This window comes from Tympanuchus pallidicinctus, unplaced genomic scaffold (genome assembly GCF_026119805.1).
Source record: "Tympanuchus pallidicinctus isolate F22 unplaced genomic scaffold, pur_lepc_1.0 scaffold18, whole genome shotgun sequence".
NCBI lineage: Eukaryota > Metazoa > Chordata > Aves > Galliformes > Phasianidae > Tympanuchus > Tympanuchus pallidicinctus.
This window is the reverse complement of record NW_026294699.1, coordinates 6,537,057-6,563,562: the sequence shown is the minus strand read 5'-3', so window position 1 is coordinate 6,563,562 and position 26,506 is coordinate 6,537,057. Positions and strand designations below refer to the sequence as shown.

The 26,506-nt window shown below is 44.6% G+C and overlaps 1 protein-coding gene across 3 annotated transcripts; it reads left to right on the top strand.

Annotated features, from left to right (window-relative positions):
• Nucleotides 1-45: 45 nt before the first annotated feature.
• On the top strand, nt 46-25,529 carry POLR3E (RNA polymerase III subunit E). Of its 3 annotated transcripts, none has more exons than XM_052680501.1 (21): nt 46-155; nt 2,734-2,807; nt 3,617-3,667; nt 4,846-4,923; nt 5,718-5,833; nt 6,809-6,891; nt 7,590-7,697; nt 8,145-8,194; nt 8,472-8,591; nt 9,102-9,187; nt 10,036-10,080; nt 10,166-10,257; nt 10,999-11,119; nt 12,677-12,758; nt 14,914-14,973; nt 15,926-16,083; nt 16,382-16,446; nt 17,748-18,244; nt 21,528-21,605; nt 22,523-22,636; nt 24,673-25,529. In XM_052680501.1, exons 2-21 carry the CDS (start codon nt 2,772-2,774, stop codon nt 24,727-24,729), a joined length of 2,097 nt encoding a protein of 698 aa, XP_052536461.1. In that variant the 5' UTR covers nt 46-155; nt 2,734-2,771; the 3' UTR covers nt 24,730-25,529. The 3 variants fall into 3 exon arrangements, with proteins under 3 accessions (XP_052536461.1, XP_052536462.1, XP_052536463.1); XM_052680502.1 differs by lacking the exon at nt 46-155 and adding an exon at nt 2,394-2,414; XM_052680503.1 differs by lacking the exons at nt 46-155; nt 2,734-2,807; nt 3,617-3,667; nt 6,809-6,891.
• The last annotated feature ends 977 nt before the right edge of the window (nt 25,530-26,506 follow it).

Below are 26,506 nucleotides of genomic sequence, written 5' to 3'. Positions count from 1 at the left end.
CCATACCGGTAGAGCATTGTGGGTAGGAGGAGGGCCGCGGCCCCACGTGCCGGCCGCAGTGACACCAACATGGCCGCCGCCTGAGCGCCGCCCGCCGCGCCGCGCACCGCCATCGGGGACCGGCGGCCCCGCCGTCCGCGCGGCGCCTCCGCCAGGTGAGCGGCTGCAGTGCCCTTACTGCCGCTTTCGGGGCCGTGCGGGAGCGGGGTACGGCAAGGGGCGGAGGGGGCGCGGCCCGGGCTGCGGGGCTCTGTCCGCACCGTGGGGCGGTGGGAACGGGCGTGGGGCGCCGGCAGGAGCCGCCGGGCGGGCTTTAAGGGAGCGGACGGGGGTCCGGCCCGGGCCCGGCGTCTCGGCTCCTCTCGGCGTCGGGCCGGGGTTGCCTGGCACGACTCTCCCGGCACGGGAAGCCCCCGGTGCTCCCGCCGGGCGGAGTTCCCTCACGGACGGCCCGGCCCGTGCCCCGTGTGAGGTATCGAAGGGCGGCCGCGCGTGGCGCCTCGTCTCCTCAGCACCGGCGGGAGCTGCGGCGGCGCCGCCTCACGGTGCGCGGGGACCTCCGGATGACTGTGCAAAGCTCCGGCGGGGCACGGCGCGGAATTGGGTCAGCACCGCCGTCATCGCGGACGTGTGGAAGGTGCCCGCGTGCTTTTTGCAGCTCCGTTTTGCAGAATGCCGCGGCGCTGCCTGGGAGGGGTCGGGCCGGGGGGCATCGGGTCGGGGAGCGGGGCTGCTGGCTGCCGGCTGCCCGCCCGCACCGCAGGGACCCGGGCACGTCCTGCGTGAGAAGTGCCGGTGTTGGCGGTTGGGGTCGTAGGGCTGGCCGCCCTAGAGACTCAACCCGAGAGGAAAAGAGTTCGGTTACTCCGTGGCGGTTTTATGCTTTTTTGGCCACAGTGTTTTTTCTCAGTGCGGTGGGAGGGTGGTTACGGCAGCCCAGCCTTGGTGGTGCTGAGAAGATTTGTATCTCCTGCCCTCTTGTGATCCTAGGTTTAATGACTCACACTGACAACTTGCACTGATGCTGACGTGCACAGGAAAGTCTTTTTATAAAGAAAGCGATCTTGCCAAAAGAAAACATGAAACAAGTGCTCTTGTGGCTGTGCTTGCTACCTCCTAGAGCTTAATTCTATTCTTTTATTCCTGTGGGGTTCATTTTGTATTTGCCATGCATCCATGCAAACTGCAGATGCAGAATTGTGCCTGTGTGTCTTCAGTGGAAGCTTTGTCCTGATCCGAGGATTCCTCACATGAATGTTGTGCACTGTTCTGGCACACACTGCTTCCTGTGGTAGGTCTGTCACTCTGGTACTCCAGTGAAAGCACCTGCAGTCATTCTTTATCCTTAAATGGTGAAAAACAATTTTAATCTTCGTGATCTGATATTTTCTGTAAGTACTGAACTGGATTCCCAAGATCTCATGTAAAATGGAAAGAACAGCATTGGATGAAGGACCAGAAACCAGGTCTTTCAGGTTAGGTTTCTCTTTCTCACCTTGGCCCAGGAAATCTGAATTTCTGTTTGGGAAAGCGTTGTCAGGCAGGAGCAGATTCCCCATCCCCACACAGGGCAAAGACAAAGGGCTCAGACCCGCAGCTCCCACCTCTGGGTCTGCCGTGTGCACACCTGCTGAGTGCGCTCCCAGTGCCTGCTCTGTTCTGAGTGAAGGCCCCATTTTGTGCCAAGCTGTCTGCATGCTGTACTGTACTGAGCACCTGGGTTGTGCAGAGCTGGAGCTGACACATCTCACTGCTTGAAAAGAGCGCAGCCGTGGGTGTGCTTCTGGGAACTGCAGAGTGCCCAGTGGTTGTCGAGCTCAGTGACACACTTCTTGGATAACTGTGTGCTGATGATTTGAGAAAACCATGTGTGTGTTGAAATATACTGGAATGGTTAAGAGGTGAATTGTGTACTTGAAAAAAAGTCAGCACAGTTGGGGATGTAGCATGGATGCTTCTGCCTCTCACAGACCTCTGTCACTGGCTCCTTTCTGTAAGAAGCCCATCAAAGAGGGGAGTGTGAGTCACTGGTGAGGGTAAGATCTGTTGAGGCAAGTTCTGTTTTCTCATTGTTTTGAAGGGTCTGAGGGAAACAGAGGAGTGTCTTAGAGCTGCCGTCCTGTTTGAGCAGTAGGTCTGTGCTCAGCCGTGGGCTGTAGGCAGGGTCAGCACAGTGCATGTGTAAATGCTGTCTGGTCCTGAGCACAGGGCTGACACAGGCTTTTTGCTTCTCCTGGCTCTTAAACCAGAAGCTTTCTCCATTTCTACTTTCAAGGAAATTTCTCTGGGAAGGGAAGAAGGCTGGTGAGCTGCATGGCACCATCCTTAGTGACTGTGACAAGTGCTGTGGTTCTTTCAGAGCTGGGGCACGCTGTCTGCAAACCAGCTGCTGCTGGGGTGCAGTAGTCACACAGGTATAAAGCGTGTGCTGCACACAAGTTCTGAAGGCCTGTCCTTCCCTCTGCAGAGCTCTGCTGTAGTGCTCTCTCTTTCATTAAAGGTGCGGGAACTTAATTACCTTCGAGACTCTTGTTTGTTTTTGGAGTTGGTGGCAGCTGGTAGAGGTGGTGAGGTGCGAGGGGCCGTGTTGTGCCAACACGAGCACTCCTTCACAGCACACACTGAGTGCATTGCCTCTGAAAAGAAAGCGGTGTACTTGAACAAATAGTCTGGGCTCCATGTGGTACGTGGCACAGATGTAGTGACTCATAAGACATATCTGTTTTCTTTCAGATTGTGCCAAGGAATAAGCCAGCTTTTTGTATCCTAGCATGGCAAATGAAGAAGATGATCCAATTATACAAGAGGTAAAAGTGCTTTGTGGCAGCTGTGGTTCCATGTGCAGATTTTTTTGTGCTATTCAACTTCTGTTCTGTTGTTCTCATTATAATTTTGATGAATTCATATCTTGCTATACATGAAGCTGAAATGGTTTACACCTTCTGCTAAAAACAAACAGTTCTACTCCAGTTCTGGACTTCCTTAAGGATCTGTTCCATCCCAAGTAGTAGCCCGGTGTCCCATTCACTTTGTGTATGAATTCAAGCACCAGAGGTGTGAGCAAGGGCAAGCTTGTGGGGTTTGACAGAAGTGTCTCAGAAGGTACCTAAGATGGAAATGTCTGTGTGTGATCGTCATGACACATCTGTGGATTTTAGGAGTTGGTGGCAAAGTGCTTGTATTAAATCCTGTGTGGTGTCTGGGTGTGTTTTGTCTAGCTGAGAAAGTTTTCATGGCAAAAAAGCAGCGAGGAAGTTAACTTTCAGTCTTGCTGCCAAAGAGAGAACACCCTCTTCTTTTCAGATTGTGATGATAGATACACTTCAGCCACACAGACAAAAAAATTTCTTGTTTCATTTCAGAGACAAAAATATGCAGCACTGTCTCCTGCCTCATCATAGTTGTGCTGTTTTTTCTTCCCTAAGAGGCCAGCTGCTATATTACAAGTCAAAATCAACAGATGAGACCTTTATCAAGAGTCATGAGTGAGCCTCATATGCAATTCATAATTAGAAGCAAAAATTGACAGTATTAGAGCTCTAGGGATTGTACTTAGGTATGAGGATCCATCCAACATAGCTGTTAACTGATGCAAGTTGTTTGTGTTGCTTTTTAGATCGATGTGTTCCTGGCCAGAAGTCTGCTGGAGAAGTTGTATCTGTTTCAGGTATTCCAGTTAGCTTTTATTTAGTGAAAATTTGTTTAAAATAAATTGATTGAAGGAGCAATAACTTTATTTACCTCTTACAGGGAACAGGCAAACCTGCATGCGTCTCAGTTGCAACACCTGGTATTAAGCTGTTTGTAAGAGAGGGGTGATTGTTCATGGCATTGACTTGTCATTAAATCACTGCCTACAGCCACACTCAGGGAATTATTTTAGTAGGCAATATCCTTATTGTGGTTTGGATAAACCTGCAGTCTCTTGGCCATTTTCTGCCAATGGCCAAGTTGATTTTTGTAACTTTACTGAACAAATGTTTATTTAGGACCCGTCCTGTCTAAGACAATGCCATCAGTGTTCATAACCAGTGTGAGTCATCAGAAGAGACCCCTTATGCTGTGGAGATAAAACTGATGAGTGATTAAAGGTGGAAATATGCTTGAAATTTGAAGATCTGTTTCCCATTCTGTTCACTGAATTTCTCTCATCGCTTTATCTTTGTGGTTCACTTTCCCTATCTGCTGAGTGGGAGCTCTTTTGAGGCTGATGGATGAGATATTCATTATAAGCCAGTGGCATAGCCTCCTGTCCAGGTCTTCTGCCCAGCATGTGCAGCTTCATGATGGGTTGCTCTGCATGTTCTGGACAAACGGCAGCTCTGAGCAGGCTGCTGCCTTGCTGGAAGACTTCATCTGGGCACCACACTGTGGTCTCAGCATCCCCAAATAGTTCAGAACAGAGGATCAGGTGACTAAATGTGACCATATGTGGACCAGATCGTGTAGGCTGACACTACTGGTGAAAACTCACATGTATTTTACTTCTAGATAAATAAATCTCCGGAGAGGTGATATCAGTTAATGGGTTTTTGTGGCTTCTATCACATCCTTTTTCAACTGGATTAATATGTTGTAGGGTTTTCTTGTCTTATAGCACAGTGATGTGTTGGAGGCAGGAAATGGAAAAGAGTGAAGTGACAGGAATGGAGTGCGGAGGGGAAGCCTTTCTAATCAAACTCTGAGATCTGACCACTCACAAGATTAAAAAAGTCGTTTACTGAGATCTTGTAACCATCTGGAAAGTGGCTTTACATGTGAAGGGGCAGGCAGGGTTTAATTAATTTCTGTGGAATTCTGTTGTCTTTAAATTAAGAATTTTTATGAAGTCGATGTGTTTTCCAGTATCCAATTCGTCCAGCTTCCATGACATACGATGATGTTACACATTTATCAGCGAAGATAAAACCAAAGCAGCAAAAGGTTGGTCATCATTTGAGTCCAGTCTTTGAAAGTTGTTTTATGCTGTCTGCATTGTGCTTCAGATCATTACACTGTGCTGCTAAGCTGTTGTAAGTGTGCAGCTTGTGGGACCAGATCTCTGTGCTTGGGCTTAAAAGAATGGTTTATTAAGAGAGGAGATAAAGTCACAATGGAAAAAAACAACATAAAAACAGAATCATTCAGGGAAGTCTGGCTACTATTATTCATTCTGTACAAGATTGGTTTAAAAGATTTTCACAATATTTAGAAGAGGGTTGAGGTTTGAAGGCATGCTTTGTCTTTTAGAGTCATTGTGTGTCTTGATTCTTCTGTGGCCTGTCTATGAACCATCAGCAGTCCTCTTTGAGAATCAGTGGGGTGGTGAAAGTAGAACCAAAGCCAGAATGGTCACACTCACCTGCAGACATATTCTAAACCTGTAGCTCTGATTTAAAAATGTCTCATGTTAAAAAATAAAAAAGAACACAAATAGGTCTGTGATAGCAGGATATTTTTCTGGGAAATAGTTGAGGAGAGTGCTTACGTGAAGTTTGGAGTTAGTGTGTATTATGTTATGTTAAGGATTTTATAAATTAGAATTAGCAAACATTTACGTTTTTTGGCCCAGTGCAGACATAAATCTACCATCACTACCAGGGACTGGTCACCAGTTCAGTTTACAAATAACATGGAGGGGAAAAAAGTGAGGTGATGGCTGTAATTTATAAGTTCAGTTGGTGATTCATTTGGAGTTCTGCCATTGTAATTATTTGTCTTTCCTTTGCATTTTTTAGGTTGAACTGGAAATGGCCATTGACACTTTGAATCCAAACTACTGTCGCAGCAAAGGAGAACAGATTGCTCTCAATGTAGATGGCACTTGTACAGATGAAACAAGTACCTATTCCTCGTAGGTGTCCTTTTGCTTTCCTTCATTTCTGTGGTAGGCAGAGGTATGTGTATGTGCATTAGGCTCATGTCCATCCACACATCTCTTAAATACCTCCAGGAATGAGGGCTCCACCATTTCCTTCTGCAGCCCGTTCCAATGCTTTGCAACCCTCTCTATGAAAACAATCTTCCTCATATCCAATCTAAACCTCCCTGGCACAACTTGTTTTGTTGTGACCTGTCACCTGAGAAAAGGCACCAACACCTCCTCGCTGCAGCCTCCTTTCAGGCAGTTGTAGAGAGTGATGATGTCTCTCCTTAGCCTTCTTTTCTCCAGACTAAACAACCCCAATTCCCTCAGTCATTTCTCCTAATGTTGTTCTGTAGTCCCCAGCTTTATTGCTCTTCTCTGCACGTGCTCAGTCAAGTCAGTATCCTTCCTGTAATGAGGGCCTGAAACTGATTGCAGTGCTCAAGGTGTGGCCTCACCAGCACTGCATGCAGAGGATCAATCACTTTCCAGTCCTGCTGGCCGCAGTATTTCTGATGCAGACTAGGGTGCCACTGGCCTTCTTGGCCTCGTTAGCTGGCTGCTGACCAGCACAGCACACTCAGGTTCTCTCCTGGACAGATTTCCAGTCACTCTGCCCCAAGGCTGTGCTGCTGCATGGGGTTGTTAATGACCCAGCACTTACCCTTAGTTCATGTCATATAACTGGGCTTGGCCCATTGATCTAATCTAGGTCCATCTGCAGAGCCTTCCTGACCTCAAGCAGATCAACAGTCTTGCCTTACTTGATGTTGTCTGCAAACTTAGTGGAGTGCACTGGGTGCCCTCATGCAGGTTATCGATTAAAATGTTCAACAAAACTAGCCTTTGTATATAAAGTGTTTGCTGATAGACTATTTTGGGAATTGGTAATTTCAGGCCTTTTAACATCTATGTGCCACATTGCCTGTAGAATATAATCTTACAGCATTCATCTGTTTGCAGGAAGCTGATGGACAAACAAACTTTCTGCTCTTCACAAGCTGCAAGTAATGTTTCCCGCTATGCAGCTGCTGTTTATAGAAAAGGTGACTTTGTTTTGTTACCCCTCACATCAGTGAAACATGAATTTCTGGGTTAAATAAGAGCTGTTTGTTCTATGTTTCCACTAGCATAGGCTCATATTTAATTGAAGCTTTTCTAAATAAAGCGAAAGCTTTCCTTATGAGTATGTCCCTGGAGTCCTTGAGGAGCTCCAGCAAAGTTCTAAATAATATAGCAGGGCACAGCCTCCAAGATCTTAACAGTCCACGATGGCCTGAAACACACATTTACAGTAAAACATTATTTTTCTTGCATTGTATTATTATCTCTGTATTATTATACCTCAGCATGGCTGTTTTATTTGCCTGTTCAACACTTCTTGCCCTTCTTTTGTTTCCTACTGTCACTGCAGAGTTTTGATGAGAGGATCGTTGTAGATTGCCTACAGAGATGTCTGTTTCACTAGTAGTCTCCTGACACATAGGTCAGATCTGAGCCAAAATGGGGCTCTCTGTAGGATCTGGCTCCAGCATTAATCAAGAAGGTAGCAGGAGAAGATCTTGATTTTTTCATACTCCTTTGATGTTCTGTGCACTGGGTGAATCACTTAAACCCTTTTTACTGTATTAAATATTTGTGTTCTCTGGAAGCTGTGCTGTTGCAGAGGTAGCAAGGTGATGCAAGTACTGTCTCTGTGCATTAGAAAACAGTACTTTTAACCAATATCAATTCTCTTTTTCAGGTGAACTTCACCTGACTCCACTGCACGGAATTCTTCAGCTGAGGCCAAGTTTCACCTACTTGGACAAAGCTGATGCAAAACACCGTGAAAGAGAAGCTGCTAATGAAGGTAAGTGCTGCATGAGTTGTGTTTCCTTTTGAGAGGTAGGATACAGGTTCTCTGTCTAATTTTATTCAAAGGTGTTTAATATAACAGTGAACTGATTATAAAACCATTTCTCAGCCAGTTCTTTTCTCTGATCATACCTTCAGTGCAGTTGCATCAAGATTTTTGTGGAAAGGTGTGGAGGACTGGCAGAGAAATAGGAGACAGTGGGCGGTGTCAAGGGGCAGCAATAGGAAGTGCCACCACAGCCACTGAAAAGCAGCAGTGCCAAATTCATGGGGGCAGTTTCTCCTGTTATATGAGTGGTGTGGCACTGTCATATGCTGCATAGTTTAGCAAGCTGTAGTTCCTATTTCTGCTTTCTTCCAGAGTAAGCCTCCAGGCAGGTACTTGTTGGCTCTGGTTGTTTTATTGTAGTGGTGGTTTTATCCTGTTGGCTTTTTTTGGCAGGTGGTGATTCATCCCAGGATGAAGCTGAAGATGACGTTAAGCAAATTACTGTATGTCCAGATTTCCTTTTTGTGGTAGTTCAGGCAACAGTTCACGAGAAAGCATGTCAGTTCATACCCAAATAATTGGACAGGAAACCTCATCTGGTTCTGGTGACCCTGGGCTTGGAAGGGGAAAGGCAGTTGTTGCACAAGAGTAAAGATGGCAACAAGGGTTGATTAATTTGAGCTAGGACCCCTAGCTTCTGTTCTCATTCTGCCAAATAGGTAATGGAGGTGTTTTGTTTCAAGTGTTTGGAGCTGTATTTAATGGTGCCGAAACTTCTAGGTACGGTTTTCCCGCCCTGAGACTGAGCAAGCTCGTCAAAGACGTGTTCAGTCTTATGAATTCCTGCAGAAGAGACAAGCAGAAGAGCACTGGGTTCATCTCCATTATTATGGCTTGAAGGTAAGTGTGGGACCTGATGGCTCAGCCAAATTAAATCTGGGTATGTGGGAATCGGGAAGTCATCAGAGGACAGTGAAGAAAAGTTGATCTGTAGGCTTGAAATGACTCCACAGTGCTGTGTGCCTCTGCCACCAGATAGTGCTGTGGGATCTCCACACTGGAGAAGCTTTAAAATTGAAAATTGGACAAATTTAAGGCAGGGGGTGTTTAAGTCCAATAGTCACTCAGGTCTTAGCTTTGTAAAACAGTCAGGGAAGCCAGTCACTTAAGTGTCCTGACACAGCTTTCTCTGACACAGCATGCATGTCAGGAGATTTTTGAAGTACATCAACTGAAATGTTTCCACATCATATCTGCATCATTCAAGAAGGCTTACAGCACAGCATCAGTGAGATGGAATGCTTGCGTGGTGCAGTAAGGAGGGAGCAGTCTCAGTTCAGAATAAGGAGTCTATCTGCAATGTTGTGTTCAGAATGTGTCAGTGATTTGTGCTTTTCTCCATATCTCCAGGACAGCCGTTCAGAACATGAGCGCCAGTATTTATTCAGCCAAGGTCACGGCCTTGCTGAGAATACAGAATTAATAAAATCTCCCAGGTAAAGGTTTGATGGTTTTCTAGGGAAGGTACAGTAATTTCTTGGGATTGTTTTCAGAGTAATAAGCAAATTTGTTCTTTTAAAATCATACCTTTGATACTGATATCCATGGTAGAAGTGGAATTGTTTAAAAAATAAAGGCAAACTGGTCTTCAACTTCAGTTGCTTTCACTTGAGATTGTAGCCTTGTCTGTTATCACAGCCCAGCTTTATTGAGACTGCAGATATTGCAAAGGAGAAGTAAAGCAAAAGCTCCTTCTGATTAAAATAAATGAAAACTCTAAAGGAATCTTCTGTGGTGCAGACAGTAATAACGTTGTGCTGTAAACCGATAGACCATGGCCTGAGTAATAGGAAGGTGGTGGACTGCCTCTCTCCTTAATGGTGTGTGTGTGTTTTTTGTAGCATTTAACATCTCAGTGGAGCAGTGCCAGGTGTGATGAGAAGTCTTTTGGATTTGATTCTTTCCTCTCAGACACTGGCAGTTATGTTGGCAGGTGTAACTGCAGGACTTCGTGTGGCCCCACTTGACTCTGTGTCAAAGTACCACGTTTAATGTTTGCACTCCTGCAGTTCCTCTGTTTGGACACAGAAGAGTACAGAAGAGCAAGGATTCTGACTCCCATCTGTTTCATGCTTTTTCTTTGAATGGATGAATGTCAGTAGCTTTTACTAGCACTGAATTTGTGGAGGAAGATGAGAAAGGAAAGGGGAGGGACTCTCTTTTCAAGCTGGTGTTTGTTTTGTAGATTCTAATAAGTAGGATTGCTTTAAGCAAAAAAATAACTGTACTTAAACTTGGGAAATCTCAAGACAAACATTATGAAATGTGTTTTCTTTTCTTGTAGTGAATATTTAATGATGCTGATGCCTCCAAGCGTAGAGGAAGAGAAGTAAGTGTACAGAATGTTCAACACTGATGTTGTCTGGATGCTCTCTCATAAGCTGCAAACTCACAAAGTTGTTGTTTATTTGCAGTAGCAAACCAGTGGCTCCAAGCAACGTGCTTTCTATGGCCCAGCTGAGAACTTTACCCCTTGCTGATCAGATCAAGATCCTGATGAAGAACGGTTTGTAATCCATTTGCACTTTACTTGTGACTTCTAATTGTCTCAGATAAAATATCTTTCCTATCAGGACCAGTTCTGTCCCTCTTCCAGACAGTGGCTGGATCTCTGATTCTGTGAAGCAGTTAAAAGCTGAGTATTTGCTTGAGAAGGCTGAGAGTGGTCCTTGGGAAAGAGAAGAGCAGTAGGTGGAACTGACAGCTGCTCTGTGTGTTTGCAGTGCTGTCACTCTTAGAATATTTTCTGATCTGACGATAACTTTCAGAATGCATTTATTTCTGCATTATCTCCTGGCGTGTGAAGTCTGAGTATGGCTTAAAAATGGAAAGTTAATGCAACAGGCTGCACTTTGGCATTTTTTTCCCTTGAAAGTTTTCAGTAATACGCTTCTTGAGTGTTACATAAGTTTTATTCTCTCTCTTCAGTTACTCTCTAATGAGAGCAAATCCAAGAAACTTAGGAGCTGTCTTGTCAGCTGTCTCTGTTTCCAAATATTGCCAAAGGATTAGATTTTTTTTTTAATCCATGAATTAATTTAGGGCCAGTTAAGCTAATTAACATTGTTGCAACATGAATGTGTATTTTTTGAACAGATTCTGACTATGGGTACTAAAATTTAGGTTTTGAATTTTTATTTTCCCCAGTTTTGACATAAACATAAATCGCAATATCCTAGAATTGAAACTCCGTTTTTATTTTGCATACTGAGAAAGCCCTTCATCTAATGCCTCTTTTGCCTTTCAGTGAAGGTGATGCCATTTGCAAACCTGATGAGTTTGCTGGGCTCTGGGACAGATTCTACAGCAGTTCTCCGCTGCATACAGCAGGTGGCGATGCTGGTCCAGGGAAACTGGGTGGTGAAGAGGTAGGTATGCCTCGTCTTTGTTGCTGAGATGTGGTTTTCTGCTGTAAGAAGAGAATTAGAACAATGGATTTTATGTAGTCATCTTCACTGTGTATCTTTGTTCTCAATTGCAGTGCTGTGAGATAATCATTCAACATTCTGTGTTTTGTTCTGCAATAGGATAATAAAAATTCAAACAGATGATGGCAGATGCCAGCACAGTTGTACCCAGCCCAACTAGAATTGTGGTGGAGCTGTGATGTAATCTGTATTTGCATTTGAGCTGTCAGATATTTGTTGTCTTCACTCGTGTTCTTTTGTGTGGGGACACTCCTAAATCCTTTCAGAGATTAATGTCAAATATAAATGCATACAATGAAACCATCCCAACCGTTAGTGTTTCTTAGCTAAATTCAGTCAGTGAAAGACCTTTGTGCAGTCGCTTTGCTGTTTATCAGTGGATGCTGCTCTTGTCAGCTGAAAGCATTGCCTGCCTTCTAGAAGCTAGCTTTACCTGTCATAAAATGGCACTACCTGTGGTGTACTGACTGTAGCACATGAAATGGATGCTGTGTTGCTCTCCTGTTTATTAGAACAAGGCATCTCACTGGGAGTAAGTCTGAAGAGCAGTGTGATTTTTTTTTTTTTTTTTCAGCTGGGTGGAGCATTGCATGCAAAGAATTACAGTGTGTGGAGTAGTTTTCTGCACTAAGATGTGTGGCACCAGTTACCAGCTTGTCTGTTAGCAGGATTCTTCAGCTGTTGTGATACAGGCCTGTGCTAGCTGTGTGAGCTGCTTCTGTCCTTGCTGTACCTCCAGTCATTCCAGAAGGCAGCTGGGTGCAAATTAAAAGTGTTATAGCACTCAGGGGGTTTTTATGTTGTATGTGTTTATTTGCTGTTTGTCTGAAGACTCTGTGTGCATCTGTAGATGTAGCCTGTTAGGGATAGTTGTGCACAGAGCCGTGTCTGCACACATCAGAGCTTTAAGTAAGGAGGCTGAGGAGATCAGGATTATTAGCCTGGGTTGCCCCAAGGCTTTGGAGTCTGTAGAAATGAATGTCATCTAGTTGATCTTGCAAGCAGACTGGGACACCAGGGTGGTGTTAGTCCTGGATCTGATTGGTTTGAGCATGAAAGCTCATAGCATTGTTCTCTTTAATCTTTGATTGCTGAGAAGGAATTAAAGCATACCGAAAACTCATTCCTATAGATCAGCATTTTGGCTAAATGCTACCTTCAAGGCTTAGGTTAGTCTCAGCACTTCTTAGGATCATGTTGGTCTTGTTTACACTCATGCAAGGAAGGAAAGGCTTTGCAAGAACAAAGCAGAGCGTGTACCTGCGTTGCGCACATCTACCAGTCACAAGGCTGGGCTTTGCTGGTGTAAGCACTTCTTGTACTAATGTAATTGAAGTGGAGTAATTACATTAATATTAGTTCCTTTAATGAAAGCGATGCTTTGGATAAAGGTGTAAATTAACTGCAGAGCTGGGAGCACGTTTATTATGTTAATTTTCACCAATGCTGTATTTTGGAGAACCAAGTAGCTAATCCTTCTTCCTTTTTAATTAACAGCGATGTGCTCTACCCTAAAGACACTTCCAGTCCACATAGTGGAGTCCCTGCAGAAGTGCTTTGTAGAGGGAGAGACTTTGTTGTAAGTACAAAAGAGTTTGTTGTTTCTAAAGGAAAATATTGTTGAAGTTTGTCTGAGAGCCATGGCATTTGTTTGGACTTGGTTTCATATCCACCACTACTGCAATAAGATGTTTGCTCCAGAGAAATTATTTGCTCTGTAACCCTGGTGGTGGTGTTAAAAGTCTGGCATGGGAGTGTTTGTGTGGACTGACATTGTGGCTGTCTGGTAAGTTCAGATTGCTGGTCATTAACAGTAGGTGGTATTCATCTCTTTGTAATAGAACTTGTAGAGCTGCTATCACATAACCTGCATGGTGCAGGGCTGGCAGCGAAGCCAGGACTGGATAATGAAGTGCTTGTTTCTCCAGATACGTTTCCGTGGGCTCAGGACTGCAAGGTCTCAGGAGGGCAGTGTGGTTAAGCCTTCTGCTCCCGGAGCATGCACTGCTGATCTTTAAAAAGGATTTTATTCCCCTGAGCTGCTAATCAGTGAAAGGACTTTGTTCCTAAGCACCTGCTGTGAGTGGTAGCTGCGTATGGAAGTTGTAATGAGTACAGGTCTCATAAACAAGCACATAACCACAGAAGGGAGGAACAACTTTGTTTCGTGTTTGTTTTTGCTAACCACGGAAAGAATTAAGTTCCTGAGTGCTTCCTAAGTTCATACCCAGTTTATGGCTTCTACCCCATTGAAAAGAAATTAGCGAGTGCATTGCTTTCATGTTTTCCAGTTAGACCTAAGAGTTCCCCTTATTTGCAAAGTCTGTTCATGAGATGTAGCACTGAATAGGAGCATACTGTGCAAGAGACCTTACGGATGTGGCAGCACTAGCATAAGATAAAATGATGGTGATTGAAGCTGACTTGTTGCTGTGTCTTGATGTCTGCCCAAGACACTGCCATATGGAGCTCTGCAATCAGATGTGACCCGGTGACAGTAGGCTTTAGGACCCAGCAGATTATGTGACACGTCATGTGTCAAGTTCTAGGGACCAGAAATTATTATGCTTGCTTAAGTAAGTGCTTATGCTTAGCGACTGAAATGTAAAGATAAAGTGTTTAATAATGGAAGATATTTTACTCTTATTTTAAATACTGTAAAAGACCAGTGGCGGCTTCAGTGTTCAGTTGTTCTATGCTGTACTTTGAGGGAGGTAAGTAATTCTTGCCTTTTCTCAAAGCTGCTATTTTTTAATAATAATTTCAGTTTCTAGTTTAGAATGAAGTGCCTAATGAGAAATGGCTGTCTCAGAGTTGTGTGCAAGGAGAGGTGACAGATCTGTTTCCTTTAGGCAGCAGCTTCTTGTCCTTTAAAGCAGAAATGCCTTGTGTTGTAAGTGTAGTGATTTTCTGAGTCTGTAGGAAGAAAGAAGCTGAGTCAGAGAGAAGGAAGTATGGAAGTATTGAAGCACAAGAGGAAATTGACAGTAATGAGATTTTTGAATTATTTGCAACACTTTTAATGAACACATAGTAAGGGAGATTGTAATCAATTTAAATGGAGATGGGAAGAAATCAAAGGTCATAGTCAGACAATAGGCTCATGTGCCCATTATCCTGCTCTCAGCAGCTGCCTCGCAGTGTGCCAGGCCTTGGGAGCTGCTTAGCAGAGCACCTGGCTTTTCCATTAACGAGAGACAAATACATGAGTGAATTGCCATCGTTGCATGACTGTAAGTGACTGTGGTGTTGTGCATTGGAAAAGGCAGCAGATACTTTCTAGGAGGTTGTGAGCTGCAGAAATGCAGCAGTCAGCAGCTTCTGCTGGCACTGCACCCAAAGAATTGGAAGAAGAGTTACTTCAGGTTAGTGAACAAGTGTGCTTAAAGCTGGGCATGAGGTGTGACTCCTGCAGTTCCAGCATCACCACAGTAGGGCTTTTTTGGAAGCTAAATGAGGTTTGAGAGATTCTTCAGAGCGTTTGTAGTCAAAGGTTCACCAAGGGAGACCATGAACTCTCAAAGATTCTGATACTGCACATGGCCATTTGAGCAAGGAGTGAGTCAGAAAGTGCTTTCCTGCTGTTTGTGTGAGTATCTCTGGTTTCCACATCCTTGAAAGGAGTCAAGTTCCCATTTTTCTGGTAACATCATTGAGAAGTGTTATTTCAGTGACTTCGGTAAGGCAGCTCCTAACTATGGTTAACAAGGTGTTCTCTTTTGTTTCCTTCCTAGATGTGGAAGTTCACACAGGACCGCTGGGTTGTACGAAAGGAAGTGGCGGCAGTTACAAAAGTGAGTGACTTCTTCCTAACACAGAGGTTGGTGCTAACTGTGGGCATTGTCTGCAGGTCAGTAACAGGTGCTGCTGCAAGCCTTTTCTTTCAGGTTCACAGTGTCTGCATTACTGCTGACTTGCAGTGTTGCTAACCAAGGCACATCTTCACTTTGGAACAGGTATAGATACTCTTTACAGAATTATTTCGAGCAGCTCCCACAGTTACAGTTCCACAGGACACGACTGTCCTTGCAGCTGAGCCACTGGAATGCATCTTTTTCCCCTCTTCTGTTTTGGTGGAAAGCTGAACATCCTTTGAATCAGGCTTACAAAGCACCAAAGCAGATGAGAACTCATGCAGTCCACACTGATACTCCGCTTTTGCAGAGTGCGTTACAGAAGCACAACACTTCTGATAGCATTGCAAAGCCACCAGTATTGAATAAAAGCTTTAAAACAACTCGGGCACCTGAATATTCTGTCAGAAGGAAAAAAATTGTTTGTTTAAAAGAAAATAAAATGATAGAGCACAAATGGGTTGATGTACAGACTGGCTATTGTTGGAATTTAAGATCCAGTGCTGTTTAAAAGCCGTGCACCTGTAGGTGCAGCATGTCTGACTTGGAGCTCTAAACTAAGATGAAAGTTGTAGGACATGCTTCTCTGTGCAATAGTCTTTTCATCTCAGTTAGTAAACTCCCTTTTCTTTACAAAACATGTCATGAGCTATTTGACTCTCAGCTGATTAATCACTGCTCTCTGAAGTGCTCTGCCTTCAACATTGTGTGAAAGCACTGGTGTTGCAAAGGATAAATATCTCTGACTGGCTTAGGCGTGTGTTTGTGGGAGTGCCCCATGTACACCAAATCAGTCTTGCTTGTCCTGTCGTGGGGAGCAGTGTGCCCTGCTTTGTGGCTGCAGATGCCCTGTGTGGATTGACATCCATATCATTTTTCCTTTTTCTTTTAGCTTTGCCCTGAAGATGTGAAAGACTTCCTAGAGCACATGTCTGTGGCAAGAATAAACAAAGGTTGGGAGTTCATGCTCCCTTATGATGAAGACTTTGTTAAGAAGCATCCAGATATAGTTCAGAGGCAACGTATGCTGTGGATGGGCATTCAGGCCAAGTAAATGACTTGCTTTATTTTGGGGAATAAGCTAAAAGTGAAGAATGATCTAGTGTGAAGTTTCTGTGAATACTGACAGATCTATATTTGATCCATATTGCCTGTAAGGTTTACTCCTCTCAGGGGGTGTGGTTGTATGGGGATTGTGTTCATGCATCATTCAAGTCACTCCTTTTCTTTGGCTTCCTGAGGACAGCTTTGTGGAAATTAAATGTTCTGGCTGAAAGTTAAAGGTGGTGTGGCTGCAGGCAAGCATAACAACAGAAACAGTACTGGTATGATTTCCTTTGTATTTCAGATTAGAAAAAGTCTATAATCTCGTAAAGGAACACTTGACACCAAAGAAGCAAGAGTCACAATCAGGTAAATGAAATTGTGTGGATTACCTTGAAACACATGTATCTCTGTATTTCTGGGTGATATTTTGTTGTTTCTCTCTATTTTTGAGTGACTTGTGTCTGATATTATCCCTGTCTTGTAATTTCTTCTGCATTATTTGAGATAACTTGGTCTTTACTAACATCAGTGATGTTAGTGGTGACACATGCTTACTGTGGCAGAGCATGGAAGGACTCCTTGGCACTGGAGACTCTATTTGATAGAGTAAAATCATCTGGATATGTTAACAACTTCCTCATTTTAAGGCATGGTGCTGTAAGCAGATGCTGAGTTGAGGACAGGGACAGAGCATGAATGATTCTTACCTCTTGGTTCTCAGGCTGACATGCATGTGGTTGAGTCATTCCCTTTTCAGTTCCAAATAAAACAGGGTTGGATTTTTTATTTCCTCTGATTTGCTGGGGGGCTCTGTGGTGTGGTTGAGAGCTAAACAATTAAGGAGGAATGTATTTGCTGGGGGGCTGCAAGGAGGTGTAAAGTTGTCTCTTTGCCATTCGTCTCCATCACAGATGTCAGGAAGAATATTAAAGTAGCTGTTGTGTAATCTAAAAGGTTGTGAAAACCTGAGATTCCAGAGAGCTTTAGCTAGGCATTTGGCTCACTGCCAGACTCTGGAGCCAGCAAGGAGAATGAGCAGAACTGACAAATGTGCATATAATTCCATTTCAATACCGTGTGTTTGATCTGCTTGGAAGGATTAGGTGTTGGGTTATTCAGAGAGAATTAGTGGGCCTAATAATAAAGAAGGTAACAGCATGAGTGCTGTGTGGGCTTTTGCCTTAAATGCAGCCTTCCTTCCTACGGGATTGAGGCTGAATTTCTGTTTAGCCAGCACACACTCCCCTTTTGCCTTTGGGTTGAGGTGCAGGATTGCATGGGAAAGGATTCCCTTCTGCTCCTTTCTACCCAGCACTGAGTAATAATACTTAGAAGAGTTCCAGATTTCCATACTGTGCACCTCATGCACAACCCGAGCTGTTGGAGAAATGCAGTGTCTTTGCTTCAGGTTCCTTGACCGGAAGACCTTCTGGCTTACAATTATCAACATGCTTAATTGTTTTATTCCTTTTTTTTATTTTTATTTTTATTTTTTTAACTTATAGTAGCGGGGAGGGAAGCAAAATCTAATCAGTAAGCCAGGCTTATTCCTTAAGTAGTAGTGTTGTTTCCTGGCTTTATTTCACTGTGAGCAATTCAAGCAACATTCTGCAAAACTGTAGTCTTGTTTATGGTGGGATTTTATGCTACGTTTCATTTCTTATCAGGCCATCCATTGCTGGTTTCTGGGGAGCAAAGAGTCAACATGGCAAAAGCGAAAGTCAAGCAGAACTATGGGCAGCTAGAGAAGGAGTTCCAGAAGCAAAAAGCAGAACTGAAATCAAGTGACACTTCATCCAAGATAGATGTTTCTAATATCCACATTAAAGAGGAGCCTGTGAGTGACGAGGAGCCCATGGACACCTCAGTGTATGAAGGCCTGAACAACGGCATTGTCAACGGCCTCCACATGGAGGAGGACTCCACAGACTCCTTAAATGGCCACTTGCCTGGAGGCTGCAGCGATCGGGTAGCCCAAGAACTGAAGGCATTTGTGTCCTCAACGTTTAGGAAACAATTTGTGCTCACCTTGAGTGAGCTTAAACGGTTGTTTAACCTTCATTTAGCCAGTCTGCCTCCAGGACACATATTGTTCAGTGGCATTTCAGACAAAATGTTACAGGACATGGTGTTAGACATTGGCTGCAAACAGATTTTGGTGCCTGTAAGTATTTATTTCCTTTTGGCACAGTCTGGGTGGGAGGTAGGGGGGCAGTTAAATATCAGAGCTGCGAAATGTTTGCACCTTGGGCTGGACTGGAGGAACACTTGTGTTCTGTTGAAGCTGCTGAAGGCTTGTCTGCCTTCCTGCTTCTGGCTGGCCCTGTGCTCTGCTTTCTGCCCTTACGGTGTGCTCATAGTTGTCCTTGGGGCTCCTTTTCCACCTCTGGGCTGTTGGGCTGCAGGGACTCATTGTGCCTGCTCGCTCCTGTTTCAGTGACTTACCCTGGGGGAGTCCCATCAGCTTGCTTTGCAGTGTACAGCTTTTTGCAGGAATGCTGCTGGGATAAAGATGATGGCTGCTGCCTGGAACTAGTGGGGCACACCCAGCAGAGCTCTCTGGGAAGCAGCAAACCATATCTGCAGAGTTCTGTGGGTCACTCCTGCTGGGCTGATCACAGATGTCTTCACTTGTCTTTATAGAAATTGTATGTGTGAATGTGTGAGTCAGAGCCAGCAGATTGCTTAGGAAAGAAAAGGGATTTTGACGTCATGGAAAGTAGCCTGAAAGGAAAATAATTTCACAGGACATCTGGTAGTGCTGATTGGTTTGCAACCAGCAGGAGTTTGGGAGTCAGGTGTTGTTAGGGAGAGAGGCAAAGAAACATGTGAGCTGCTTGGGAGAGCAGAGAGCAGGCAGGCTGGGGAGAGCCTGGAGCACAGGAGGTACAGCAGCCCTCACGCCTTAGCTGGGCTTCAGGAAGGCATAAGTACCATGTTCAGTGGTGTGCAAAGTACGTCCTGTGGCACCTGGAGCTGAGTGACAGATGTGAGATGCCACACAGGAGGCCACTGCTTTTTGTGCTTTTTGCTTTCTTTCCTGACAGCTTCCAGGTGCCTGGGCAATGCTTACCTGGAGTTGCTTCTTAGTGCTGGAAAGACTCTTATTGTATGTGGTATAGGATACGCACTTGCCATGCTGGTGGTAAACAGCTGAAGTCAATGCTGTTGTATTAACTGAGTCTGGGACTTGTTTGCTGGAGTCTGCTGTATGTTTGAGTTCTGCTGATCTAGAACTTCCTGCAGAATTTGATATCTTCTGCAACAGCCTGCATAAGCCTGTCAGAAGTGTAAGTCAGCTCCCAGGCCTCTGCATCATGCTGTGGGCCAGCTGTGCCTTTTTTGTGAGCTCGTATACTTTGCTTTCTCTCATTGTTTTCCTGGACGATTTTATTTGAACCCAGTGAGGCTGCCTGAGCTCCTTGGAAGCCTGGAGGGATGTTTTGCCTGAGATTTCGTAGTTACTCATTAGTTTTCTGTAATTGAAACTGCTTTGGTGATAAAAATCAATGATCTGAGGTAATTAAAGTGATGTTCTATGGGGGGTGAAGACACTCTTGGCTTTCACGTTGCCCTGTTACAGAAAATGTGTTGCTGAAAACAGCAGTGGAAACCTTACTGGTGGAGAGTAGGATTTATAAAGCCGAACAGCTGCATCTGGGGTAGCAGATAAATGGTGCTCATGGGGCCTCAGAAGGTGCTTCAGCTGTGGACAGGGGCTGCCTGCAGGGTGCTGTGCTTTGCTTGTGCTTTGTAGCAGTGACAGCAGTGAGCAGGGTGCCTGGCAGCTTGCAGGGTGATGCGAATGCAGGGAGGCTCTGTGTGCTCTCCCAAATAACACTGTGCTGGTTCGGAAGCAGTTCCTTCTCTGGAAGCCAGCAGTGCAGCTGTGCTCAGCATGTGGCCGAGGCAGCAGCAAGTGCTCAGGTCTGCCCCAAGCAAACCGGAGCTCTGCTCCTGCAGCCCTCTGTTGCCTGTCCTGCTGCAACTTGTCAGGAGGGAGGCTGATGCTATGGTGTTATCTGTGCTGAATGAAAGCACAGGAAAGTGTTCCTGTGTGTAGCATGTCCTCATGAGAAGAGGAGCATATTGGGTGTCGCTAGCCCAACAAATCTGAATCCTGGCTCTAAAGCAGGTGCACAGCCCTGATATATATCAGGAGTTTGTACCAAAGTGGAACTGGAGCTGCTGATTCCAGCAGGCAGCTCCTGCTCGACACAGCGCTTCCCTTTGCCACAAGATCAGAGGCAGCCCCTGAAAGAAAGGGCTGAGCTCTCCCTTTGCAGTGCAGTCCTTCCGTGTAGTGCAGAAGGCTGGGAAAAAAGGTGGGGGGGTGTACTGCAGTGAGGAACTGCAGCAATCAGACAGGCCTGTTGGCTTTGTGTGGGGATTGATTGAGGTTGGCAGGTCAGTGGTTAGCACGGAATGAATGGTTGGTGACTGACAGGAAGGCACACATCAGGAGCGGGAAGTATCCAGCATTACTTGCTAGTCATTGCTCCAGGGGAAAGCATTAAGGCAAATGGACATCATTTTATTTTTGTAGGAGTTTGGAACAGTTACATTCCTTCCTGCACGCAGAGGCACAAGGTCTCTGTCTCAGAAAATACAAATGGTTTTCCTCTAGCATGGATCTTGGTAGGAGCAAAAACCACTTCAGTTTGGGAGCCTGAAATGTGCTGGTGTTTGGTTTGCTCTCCATCAGTGTTCATTCTCCAGGAGTCCCGTGGGCTGCTCCAGGGATCACACGCACAGCAGCAGCACAGTGCTGGTCAGTCATGCTGCCTTGGATTTAGCAAAGCAAATTCGATTAGAATCCAAATATCTAAAACTTGCCAGTGGAGACTTCAGAATCTCCAGAAAAGCCTGCAGTCCTCTTCATGCTTAATTGAATTCTGCTTTGGGAAGTCTGGAGACACAAGCTGCTGGCAGGAACAGTCCATACATCGTGCCGTGACATACTGTCCACAGTCCACACCCTGAGATTATCGTGGCACTTGGTGGTTGTCCTCCCTTCCTCCAAGTCCCCACAGAGTGTCACAGGATCCCCTCGTACAGCTCTGACGTGGTTGGTGCTGTGCCCATGGCGCTGCTTGCCATCACTCCAGTGTGACCAGAGGCATCACTAAATGCTGTTGGGCATGCCATGTGTGCATCAGGCTGCCAGAGAACTGGTCCTATTCCCCAGGCAATATTTACCCCTCGCTCAGGGTCTGAGTGCTGTAGCATCACCCAGAAGAGCGGGTTTGGTGGGGTTTGTGTTTCTCTGCCTGCACAGGGGCTGTTGCATAGTCACCTCCCTGAGCATGGGGTGGGAGAGAAGCGCTTCTCATTAAGTGGCCACAACATTTTGATTCAATAATAGGTGTCAGGGGATACCATATCATAGAGTCATTAAGTAGAACTCATTAAATAGATAGTTATTTTTAACAGGCTCTTGTTCTCAGTTTCCTCCACAGACTGCTGCTTCACCAGATGAGCTAAAGGTTTATGCACTTTGGGAAGCCGGTGACATTTATGATCAGGTAAAGACAAAAATAAGTGACAGTCCCAAATACATTCTTAGTGAGGATTTGGCCTTGCTTCACTTTGTTTCTGGAAGCAGTACAGCCATTTTTCACTGTTCCCTAAGGAAAATTCCAGGTTTCAGCACCAGCCAGCTTCAGGCTGAGAGAAAGCTCTCAGAGCGTAGGATGGCTGCCACCACATCAGGACTAGGTGGTGTGAACAGAAAGTGAGACATTGGTAACTAACTCAGTGGGGTGTAAATACTATCAATTGTATGAAGAGAAAAGATTCTGCCATGCAGTTCTTAGGGTGCGATCCAGTCAAATCATTCTTCTTTTTTTGCTAATGGTAATGCAGTGGTAGTGCAGTGTTAACCAGTGGTTATATGATGATGGGACTTGGTGTGTCTGTTTATATTTAGCACAGGAAATGATTACAGCATATGTGAACATCTCCTGAGTTTTATTTGTATCACTGTAAGTGAAGTGGAAGGAAAGGCAGCCTAGAGAATGTAGATGGGCAATGTAAGTGCTGTGCCCGTGACCTAAATAAATGTTTATAGGAAAGTCTCGAGCATTGTTCTAGAGAATAAGCAGCATCCGAGCTCCTGGCTGAAGCAGACCACCTGAGCTGCCTGGGAAATGTGAGAGAAATATGTGACAGCCCCTTCTTTAGTATGGTTTGTCCCTGTGGAGGTGCCTGGGGTCACAGGATGGGGCAGATGTGCTCATGAGGTATGGAGAGATCCCTGCAAGCTGCAAGATAATGGGAGGACACCTCATGAGAGCAGGTTGAAAGGGGACAGTTTCAGGGTTATGAAGCAAGAATACTCTAATGCAGCTCAGTGAATGTTTTGAACAGACTAATGCACGTATAGATTTTTTTATAGCAAGCTAAAAGTAATTGTTTTTGTATTAATGATTTTATTCTAAAGCATCGCCAAGTTTTGCTTGAAATTTTTTCGAAAAACTATCGAGTGCGCAGAAATGTCATTCAGAATCAGCTGAGTCAAGACCTCAACAAGCAGGAGGTGGATAGAGTGCTAAAGGTAAGTTTCTGCTCAATTGGGGTTTTGGTTCAATTTTTAACATTCTGGTTTAACTGAAGGACCATTTATTGCCTTGAGTTGACAAGTGATCGTGATCATAGAACAGTTGCTGTGGGAAAACAGGCAGGGCTTGTTTTTCAGCCTGTTTTCTTTAAAGTCATCCTCGTCTCATTCTACCTTGTTTCTCTCCAAAAAGCAGTGATTTTGATTCCCCTATTATTTGGTGTTATTGCAGCAAATCTTTGTTCTTCATCTTGGATCAGAAGGGAGTAGAGCACAGTAAATGTCACACTTCAGAGTTATTTTTAAATAATATGGAGTTTATTAAGGCAGTGGGAGCATTCTGAGTTTGCTGAGCTGCCTGCTGTTGTTTCGTGCTGAAGAACAGGTGCCACACGTTCAGAAGGAAATGCATTATATTCTATAGTAGAACTTAAAGCAGTGTAGTGAGCAAAACCGCAACTGAAACAAGCATAGAGTCTTATTTAGCACGTCCCATAGTGAATGTTTGAATCCTTTCATCTCTGTCTTTGAACATGAACCATTTACTTTCTAAGCAAGTTTAAGGTATGAAGTAGCAACCAAGCAGGTTGTGATTGACAAAGGAGAAAGCTGCCAGCTCATGTAGCACTGCAGTCACTGTTGCTGGGCCTTTGCTCACCATCACCCACTTCAATGAGACAAGTGCTTAAGTACTTTATTACTCTGGGATCTGTAAGCAGAGTAATAACCTACTTGAAAAATTACACATCTGTTGCAGTGACAGTAAGCAAACTGGTCTTGCTTGAATGAACCTGGGCTTAGTATTAAAATAAGCTGAGATGTTTCTGCCTGCTATGCAGTGTTTGGTTTGTCTTGCCTGAGCTGGGAGGTTTGTCAGGCTCAAATCGCAGCTCTCTGGGGATGTCTAGATAATGTACTGGCATTCATTTGCACATTGTTGTTGATGTTTAATAAATGAATTATTTCTGGGGAGCAAAGAATCGTTGTTCCGGGCAAACCAGGTCCTACTTTTGTAAAATCTAAGTCACTGCACAGTCAGCCTTGTGTTGTGTCAGACTTTGTCTTGAATGTATTTGTCACAGAAGCACGTTTCTGAAGTAAATGTTGAAAGTATGATTTAATGAAGTAGGAGGATTAACTGGTTTCTTTAAATCATAAGAGATTTGATTCCACTTTGAACGAAATAGCATTTATTGACTCTTATTTCCCCATCTGCGTGTGTTCCTGTCCTGTACAGAAAAGAGCAGACTGACAGGGAATATATTTTTGCATCTGCAGATCCAGAATGAAAACTCTCTTTTGAGCCTCTGCACTTAATTTCTTTGTAGGGCAGTAAGTTCCAAGAATTAAGAAGAAGTTACAGTTATTGGTACTTTTTTTATCTTTTTAGTTCCACAGCATCAGTTCTGTAGCAGTGCTTAAGCTCCTGTTGAATTACGTAAGTGGGAAGGTTGCAGCAAAAGGAGTTGTTAGGCTTAGAATTCATGAGGCTTGGTGTTCATTGAATAGAAATAAGGAACCACAAACTGAACTCCTTTGCTGTGAAGCTTGCAGCTGTGAGTGTAGCAGACACGGTCAGAATACCTGAGTACAGTTCTGAGGTTTGACCCTTCCTTGCCACAGAACGTTGCTGAAAAGCTCCAGCTTGGGGCTGCCTGCATGCTTCCTCTGCTCCCTTTTGTCTGTTCACGTCTTCAGGCTGCAGTTACCCCGTAGTTCCTTTGGTTCTCACCTCTTTTCCTGTCCTAACCTGCTTCACCATTCTTCCCATCTCCTCCTCCCAGAAACCTTCCCTTTGTGTATCCTCCCTGTGCTCTCAGCCTTTCCCCTTTGTCTGCTGTGTTAAGCTTCAGGGCAGAGATAACCTGCTGCTCTGGCTCTCATTGGCACGCAGGAGGGACGTTCCGATCACATTTAAGGTTGCAAAGCCAAATCATGGTTCCAGTGGGGCTCACCCCATAGTGTGTAATCCCTGCGGTTTGGAAATGCGGGGCGGTGCTGCAGGCACTGATGGGCTCTCCCTTTCTCCCCAGGACTGCTGTGTGAGCTATGGTGGAATGTGGTATCTTAAAGGGACTGTGCAGTCTTGACGGCAGCTGTGGCGGTTTCTGTGCTTCAGATGCTCTCCTGGATGAAAGAGGAAACCTGCGGTGGGCGGCACAGACAGTAATGCTGTGGCCTCAGGAGTGTGGGGCAGGAGCTGACCTACTTTGGGGCATGTGGCATTGCAGACAGTCACTGACATCACAGCACACTCACACATATGTTTGCATGGCCGCCTGGGTGCAGTGAGCAACTAGGAAGACAACACGGGACCCTGTCTGCAGTTTGATTAATCTGGGATTTCTAATGTATTTTGCTTCTCCTTCTCTTTCCTTATAATAAAATAAAACCATATACTGACACAGACATGATGGAAAATCATGGTCTAATATTTTATTTTGTAAGTAAGTGATGCCAATAAATTAAATTTGTTTACAAACATCCCAGGTTCTGTTAAATACCTAGATGCTCAGGCATCAGTCTGAGCATTACAACAGCCCTTGCCGCCTTCCTTTACAACAAGGGTAGTGATGTTCATGGGCACATCAGGGCAGGGAGGGGGGGATACAAAATCACTGTCTTTAAACATTGTATGACATAGCAACTGTTCTCAACTGGTGTCTGTAAAATGAACTGTCTGAAAAAGTACTTACACTTGAAATAGATGTGAAACAACTACTGGATGTCTTATTGATGTGGGTTTTGGGTGATGGAGTTTTGCCTTACTGTGTGCAAAGGTAAGTGCACCATGTGCAAGGCATCCAGCTGCAGTTATCACACTTGGCAACAATGTAAAACCTCTATTTTGTGTAACTTTTTTAAAAATAAAATTTTATCTTGAAGGTCAGCTGTGGCATCCTGCTGTACTCTGCCTTGTATTTGCCCAGGAAGAAATGGAAATGATCTTTGCTCCTTTTAGAGCCCAAAGGCTTACAGAGGAAGGAAAGGTAAAACATTTGCAGATGTTTGAGGTAGATGGCAAACTGCCTCTTGCTGTACTTTTCTACTTGCATCACATTTTTTAGGATGGTTGTCAAGATGCAGCCTGTTGCTCAAGAAATGATAACTGAGCTGCTTCTGTTCTACGTTTGTCACTTAAGCTTCACAGCAGTGAGGTAAGGAACACCCCACTGGTGGCTTTAGAGCAGTTACTGTTCATGGGTTTTGTTTTCTGTAATTTCCATCATATGAGAAGCTCAAGTAGATACTATTAATTTCATCTACTTATGCTTAAGGGCTGTTTTTTTAACTAAAATAAGCAGATTAAGATTGGCCTAAGAGCAGTGTGCCATACTTAGAGCATTTTGAACTTCTGTGGAAAGTACTTATTTCTAAACTGCTAAAACTCTACCTTAACTCACACACTAAGTTTATTCACTACTGTAATCAGGCAGTGTCCAAGTTCAGGCAGCTTTTGCAGCCTTTGTGCTGGGTGTCCCCATCACTGTCGCTTACCTAGCATGACCCTGTTGCTGTAGCATTGCCTACAGCTGCACCCATAAAGCTTATCCCTGAGAAAGCCAGTCTGAGAGAGGTTATAGAACAGCAGAGCCTTGGAGGTTTTTATTACAGGGTATGTACAGTTAAGTGTTAAAGTACACTGCAGTACAGCCAGAGCTCAACAATGGCACAGGTGGTCAAAGGCAGGTTATGCTACAGAAGACTTCTGTGGAAATCTGAGAACATTCTGGATATTTTAAAGGGTAAAAAATAGATAGAAAGTGCCCTGCTAACCAACAGTATTAAACCACTGAAGATCACATATTTAACAAGAAATTCTAAAGTTGTTTCTACACAACTTCTGGTCCCACGGGTGTGGATCCC

Excerpts from the sequence above, each read along its gene's own strand:
- POLR3E (XM_052680501.1), top strand. The coding sequence starts at position 2,772 with ATGGCAAATGAAGAAGATGATCCAATTATACAAGAG. Across the intron at positions 8,592-9,101 it reads TCCATTATTATGGCTTGAAG|GACAGCCGTTCAGAACATGA; the intron begins GTAAGTGTGGGA and ends CCATATCTCCAG. Across the intron at positions 9,188-10,035 it reads GAATTAATAAAATCTCCCAG|TGAATATTTAATGATGCTGA; the intron begins GTAAAGGTTTGA and ends CTTTTCTTGTAG.